At 33.4% G+C, this 6,916-nt stretch overlaps 1 protein-coding gene across 1 annotated transcript; it reads right to left on the bottom strand.

The window, feature by feature from the left end:
* Positions 1-942: 942 nt before the first annotated feature.
* On the bottom strand, positions 943-5,692 carry LOC119614684 (probable G-protein coupled receptor Mth-like 3). The gene is made up of 7 exons (XM_037970809.1): positions 5,027-5,692; positions 4,804-4,969; positions 4,549-4,737; positions 4,271-4,489; positions 4,048-4,201; positions 1,240-1,369; positions 943-1,170 (listed from the first exon to the last, which is right to left on the bottom strand). Exons 1-7 carry the CDS (start codon positions 5,600-5,602, stop codon positions 1,093-1,095), a joined length of 1,512 nt encoding a protein of 503 aa, XP_037826737.1. The 5' UTR covers positions 5,603-5,692; the 3' UTR covers positions 943-1,092.
* Between the last annotated feature and the right edge of the window lie 1,224 nt (positions 5,693-6,916).

Below are 6,916 nucleotides of genomic sequence, written 5' to 3'. Positions count from 1 at the left end.
GCATATGAATTACCTCCCATATGAATTAAATAGAAAAATCCGTATATCTGAGAAACTTTAACAGCTGAAATCCTTAAATTTTGCCACAACATTTGGGTAATAAATTGGCGGACTAGCAATAGGGGGCGTGGAACCTCCCATATGAATTAAATACAAAAATTCATTTATCTAGGAAACTAATAGAGCTATATTCTTCAAATTTTGCACGTAGAACTCTAATTTTCATCCGAACATTTTGCGAGAAAAGGGCGGACTTTCATTAGGGGTGGCTTGGAACCTCCCATATGAATTAAATACAAAAAAATTATAGCTAGAATTTTCAAATTTTGCACTATAAACATTCACATCCATACAAACACTAAGAGAAAAATGGGGCCTCAGCACCTTCCATATGAATTAAATACAAAATTTCGTATCTCTGGGAAGCTATTAGATTATTCATATTTTCATAGGTTACATTGAAATCTAAATCAAAATCGTAACGTGTTATTATACCCTTCACCACTATCAGTGATGATAGAGGGTATATAGAACTTTGTCATTCCGGGTGTAACAACAAGTAAAATTCATCTGAGACCCAACAAAATATATATATTCTGGGTTCTTATCAAATTCTAAGTCGATTTAGCTATGTCCGTCTGTCTGTGTAAAACGCGCTCACGATAAAACAAATCAATAGCATTGAACCAAATTCATCCAAAATGTTCATAATTATCCTAAGTTGTTTGGTATTCAAAATGAGCAAAATCGGTTCACATCGGTAAAAGTTTTGAATCAAAATTTAAATTTAATTTAATATCCTTACAACTTTAAAGTCCTTTAAAAAGGAGAAAAGGTCACAAAATGAAAAAGTGAAAACGTAGTTTCGAAAACGTAGACGCGACCTCGTCGTGTTCAGGTCCAACGAGGTCGCACGGTGTTATATTTAAAGAACAATTTATCTAGTTTATTTTTGAGCGATATATGTATGTATTTATGTATATCAATATTCCTAATAATTTGTAATTATGTACATTGTTTGTATTTAAAAAATATATATGTGTATTAATACTGCAAACTTTCCATACTGGGCTTTAAGGTGCTGGGACTGCTTCAGTTATCATAATATGTATGTTTAAGCATATTATAAATTTTTCGCCGTCCAATAAAAATAACAAATATACACACTCCCTGAAAAGTAAAATGGTATTTGATAATAATGCTATATAATATTTAATATAATATAAACATTTTACTAACCTGTAGTGACTTAATGCAATCAATAATAGCAGAGGTGATCTTCAGATTAGAAATATAAAAAACATCCGATAAATTTTCTAAAAGCCAGCATAAAACCATCATATAGAATAGAAACAAATAGGGATTGTAACTGAAAGTGAAAAATTTTCAGAAAATATATGTATAAGAAGGAATTATTGAATTTTTAGTTTTAACTATTGACTGGTTCTATAGTCAAGATTACAGACTATAGTTAAAACTTTAGACCAGTCCATAGTCAAGATTATAGTCTAGTCTATATACAAGACTATAGATCAGTCTGTATAAAAGAGTCTATAGACAAGACTATAGATAAATCTGTAGTTAAGACTATAGATAAGTCTATAGTCAAGACTTTAGATAAGTCTATAGTCAAGACTATAGATAAGTCTATAGTCAAGACTATAGATAAGTCTATAGTCAAGACTATAGATAAGTCTATAGTCAAGACTATAGATAAGTCTATAGTCAAGACTATAGATCAATCTGTAGCCAAGACTATAGATAATTCTGTAGTCAAGACTATAGATAAGTTTATAGTCAAGACTTTAGATAAGTCTATAGTCTAGACCATAGATAAGACAATAAACAAGACTATAGATAAGTCTATTGATAAGTCTAAAGTCAAGACTATAGATAAGTCTATAGTGAAGACTATAGATAAGTCTATTGTTAAGACTATAGATAAGTCTATAGTCAAGACTATAGATAAGTCTATAGTCAAGACAATGGATAAGTTTATAGTCAAGACTTTAGATAAGTCTATAGTCAAGACTATATATAAGTCTATAGTCAAGACAATGGATAGTTCATAGTCAAGACTTTAGATAAGTCAAGACTATAGATAAGTCTACAGTCAAGACTATAGACCAGTCAATAGTCAAGACTATAGACCAGTCCAGACCAGTCTATAGTCAAGACTATAGACCAGTCTATAGCCAAGACTATAGACCAGTCTATAGTCAAGACCATAGACCAGTCTATAGTCAAGACCATAGACCAGTCTATAGTCAAGACTATAGACCAGCCTATAGTCAAGACTATAGACCACCCTATAGTCAGGACTATAGACCGGCCTATAGTCAAGACTATAGACCACCCTATAGTCAAGACCATAGACCAGCCTATAGCCAAGACTATAGACCAGCCTATAGTCAGGTTTATAGACCAGCCTATAGTCAAGAATATAGACCAGCCTATAGTCAGGTCTATAGACCAGCATATAGTCAAGACTATAGACCAGCTTATAGTCAAGACTATATACCAGTCTATAGTCAAGACTATATACCAGTCTATAGTCAAGACTGTAGACCAGTCTATAGTCAAGACTATAGACCAGTCTATAGTCAAGACTGTAGACCAGTCTATAGTCAAGACTATAGACCAGTCTATAGTCAAGACTATAGAGCAGTCTATAGTCAAGACTATATACCAGTCTATAGTCAAGACTGTAGACCAGTCTATAGTCAAGACTATAGACCAGTCTATAGTCAAGACTATAGACCAGCCTATGGTCAAGACTATAGTCCAGTCTATAGTCAGGTCTATAGACCAGCCTATAGTCAGGTCTATAGACCAGCCTATAGTCAGGTCTATAGACCAGCCTATAGTCAGGTCTATAGACCAGCCTATAGTCAGGTCTATAGACCAGCATATAGTCCGCCTATAGACCAGCCTATAGTCAAGACTATGGACCAGTCTATAATCAAGACTATAGACCAGTCTATAGTCAAGACTATAGACCAGTCTATAGTCAAGACTATAGACCAGTCTATAGTCAAGACTATAGACCAGTCTATAGTCAAGACTATAGACCAGCCTATAGTCAAGACTCTGGACCAGTCTATAGTCAAGACTATAGATCAGCCTATAGTCAAGACTATAGACCAGTCTATAGTCAGGACTGTAGACCAGCCTGTAGTCAAGACTATAGACCAGCCTGTAGTCAAGACTATGGACCAGCTTATGGTTGTCAAGTGAAGACTATAGGTAAGTCTATAGTCAAGACTATAGATAAGTCTATATTCAAGACTATAAATAAGTCTATAGTCAAGACAATGGATAAGTTTAGACCAGCCTATAGTCAATACGATAGACCAGCCTATAGTCAGGACTATAGACCAGCCTATAATCAAGACTATAGACCACCCTATATAGACCAGACTATAGACCAGTCTATAGTCAAGACTATAGTCAGGACTATAGACCAGCCTATATTCAAGACTATAGACCAGTCCATAGGCAAGACTATGGACCAGTGTATAGTCAAGACAATATAGCAGTTTATAGTCAAGACTATAGACCAGTCTATAGTCAAGACTATAGACGATAGACGATAGACCACCCTATAGTCAGGACTACAGACCAGCCTATAGTCAAGACTATAGACCACCCTATATTCAAGACTATAGACCAGCCTATAATCAAGACTATAGACCAGCCTATAGTTAGGTCTATAGACCAGCCTATAGTCAAGACTATAGACCAGTCTATAGTCAAGACTATAGACCTATAGCCTATAGTCAGGACTATAGACCAGTCTATAGTCAAATCTATAGACCAGCCTATAGTCAAGACTATAGACCAGTCTATAGTCAAGACTATAGACCAGTCTATAGTCAAGACCATAGACCAGTCTATAGTCAAGGCTATAGACCAGTCTATAGTCAAGACTATAGACCAGTCTATAGTCAAGACTATAGACCAACTTATAGTCAAGACTATATACCAATCTGTAGTTAAGTCTATAAGCCAGTCTAGCCATTGCATAGATTTTGTTTCAAAACTTACGAACTTTCGGGAGAATCTTTCAAACTGAGTTTTTCATATATTTCATTATATTTCATTTTTAACAACCTTAAGGTTGATATAATGAATATTAAACAAAAAATTATGATAATAAGACAGGGACCATAAAGGTATACGATATCAGACCATGTGTGAGCTGAACAAAAGAAGAAGAAAAAATTCAAATTTAGAAAATTTTATTTAAAATTGTGTTTTAATCATTTACCATACAGATTACATCTGTCATTTGTAATAACTTCATATATATCTGTATTTTGTAATACAAATCCCAGGATTACAACGAGTAAAGGTAACGTATAGCCACAACTGGCATATTTGATATAAGAAGATTTATATTCCAAATTATTTAAATTCCTCCAGATATCATAGCAGAGTATAGCCATCCAAGTATAATGGAACAGTTGCAAATAATAATTGAAATAAGCTGGACAGAGGAAGAAAAATTATGAAATTTGAACTAAATTTAGTTAAAATTCTGCTCACCAATTAGTAAACAGGGACCAACACTAATCCTTATTTTTGAGAGATTTATAAAGCTATAAATAGCTAAAAATAATGCTAAACTACCAGCATAGGTCATAAAACATTTACCATGCAAAGTACTACGCAGCTCGGGTATATAGCAATAAACGAACAAAGTTACAAGTAAAAATATTAATGAAAAAACTTGAGCTGAAATGAAGTGAAAATAATTAGTGGCCCTATTTAGGCACCGATCCATGCAAAATTGCGACTTACTCCAGTAATATAACTTTTCCAGTGAATCCCTAACATCCTTGGTTTGACAGAACCTGGGAATGATCAAATTATATGTGTCTTCTCCAAAGACCTTTTTATGAAAATCGAAACAATACTCAGTTCTATTTAAGGTCTTATGATTACTGTGGACTAATAAAGAGCCATTCTAAAATTATAAATAATTATACAAAATGTAAAAAAAAAATTCACTACAAAACGTTACCTCGAACAAAGTCCAACCAGCTCCATCCACTTCTTTTATGATATTGTGAGGGGCTTCACAAAAGTCTTCCTTTACAAATGGTTCAAAATCTTCAGCAATATTTTGCTTTACGACCGTTCGATTTCTAAGAGTCACTTCTATAGAAAAGTTATTTTTATCTGTTCTCATAACTTGCGCATTTTTCATAAAAATGTTATAAATTTCCGGAATAGTATTGGAACAGAAACTGATGCATGGCATTAGGTGACAAATGCAGGCCCGTTTATATTGTGGCACAGTACGTTTACTGCCATCATATAAAATTATATAATCATAATTTCCTATAAGATTGGGTGGTATAACTGTTTGATTCTTGTATATATAGGAGCCATTTGCTAACAATGAATTGTCAGGAATTTCAATAGTATCTTCGTAGGAACAATTAACGATTCCTAAAGAGTATTTTTCCTTCTCAATTTTTAACTGTTGCTCTCGATGAGTTATGTTTTTATTATCTGAAACATTAGACCCCATTGATTGCGTATATACACTTAGTAATAAAAGTAGTTTTATTATTAGAATGTGATTTAAATGCATTCTCTTTAATTATATAGAAAATAAATTATGATCGATTTTACTATTAAAGTTATTTAAATATTTCTAGATGTAAACGCGACAACTGTTGAAAATAAACTGTGCAATTGATGAAAGCTTCAATATTTTTATACCAATAAATGTCATGTCTTAAAACCACAATAACAAAGAACTTAAAAAGAATTACATGACTAAGTGACAAAAAGTGCATTGATTCAGAAATAAGTAAATTAGATATTGAAAAATCAGTTCTAGATCTGTTATAGTTCAATAATAGTTCAGTTCTAGTATAATTCTAGTTCAGTTCTAGTTCAGTTCTAGTTCAGTTCTAGTTCAGTTCTAGTTCAGTTCTAGTTCATTTCTAGTTCAGTTCTAGTTAGTTCAGTTCTAGTTCAGTTCTAGTTCAGTTCTAGTTCAGTTCTAGTTCAGTTCTAGTTCAGTTCTAGTTCAGTTCTAGTTCAGTTCTAGTTCAGTTCTAGTTCAGTTCTAGTTCAGTTCTAGTTCAGTTCTAGTTCATTCTAGTTCAGTTCTAGTTCAGTTCTAGTTCAGTTCTAGTTCAGTTCTAGTTCAGTTCTAGTTCAGTTCTAGTTCAGTTCTAGTTCAGTTCTAGTTCAGTTCTAGTTCAGTTCTAGTTCAGTTCTAGTTCAGTTCTAGTTCAGTTCTAGTTCTTTCTAGTTCAGTTCTAGTTCAGTTCTAGTTCAGTTCTAGTTCAGTTCTAGTTCAGTTCTAGTTCTAGTTCAGTTCTAGTTCTAGGTTTAGTTCAGTTCTAGTTCAGTTCTAGTTCAGTTCTAGTTCAGTTCTAGTTCAGTTCTAGTTCAGTTCTAGTTCAGTTCTAGTTCAGTTCTAGTTCAGTTCTAGTTCAGTTCTAGTTCAGTTCTAGTTCAGTTCTAGTTCAGTTCTAGTTCAGTTCTAGTTCAGTTCTAGTTCAGTTCTAGTTCAGTTCTGTTAGTTCAGTTCTAGTTCAGTTCTAGTTCAGTTCTAGTTCAGTTCTAGTTCAGTTCTAGTTCAGTTCTAGTTCAGTTCTAGTTCAGTTCTAGTTCAGTTCTAGTTCAGTTCTAGTTCAGTTCTAGTTCAGTTCTAGTTCAGTTCTAGCGTTCTAGTTCAGTTCTAGTTCAGTTCTAGTTCAGTTCTAGTTCAGTTCTAGTTCAGTTCTAGTTCAGTTCTAGTTCAGTTCTAGTTCAGTTCTAGTTCAGTTCTAGTTCAGTTCTAGTTCAGTTCTAGTTCAGTTCTAGTTCAGTTCTAGTTCAGTTCTAGTTCAGTCTAGTTCAGTTCTAGTTCAGTTCTAGTTCAGTTCTAGTTCAGTTCTAGTTCAGTTCT

This window comes from Lucilia sericata, unplaced genomic scaffold (assembly GCF_015586225.1).
Source record: "Lucilia sericata isolate MDLA Ls3-8-SP2 unplaced genomic scaffold, ASM1558622v1 Contig003244F_arrow, whole genome shotgun sequence".
In the NCBI taxonomy this organism is placed as follows: Eukaryota; Metazoa; Arthropoda; class Insecta; order Diptera; family Calliphoridae; genus Lucilia; species Lucilia sericata.
Note: the sequence above shows the minus strand (reverse complement) of the source record. Positions and strands in the feature narration are given on the sequence as shown.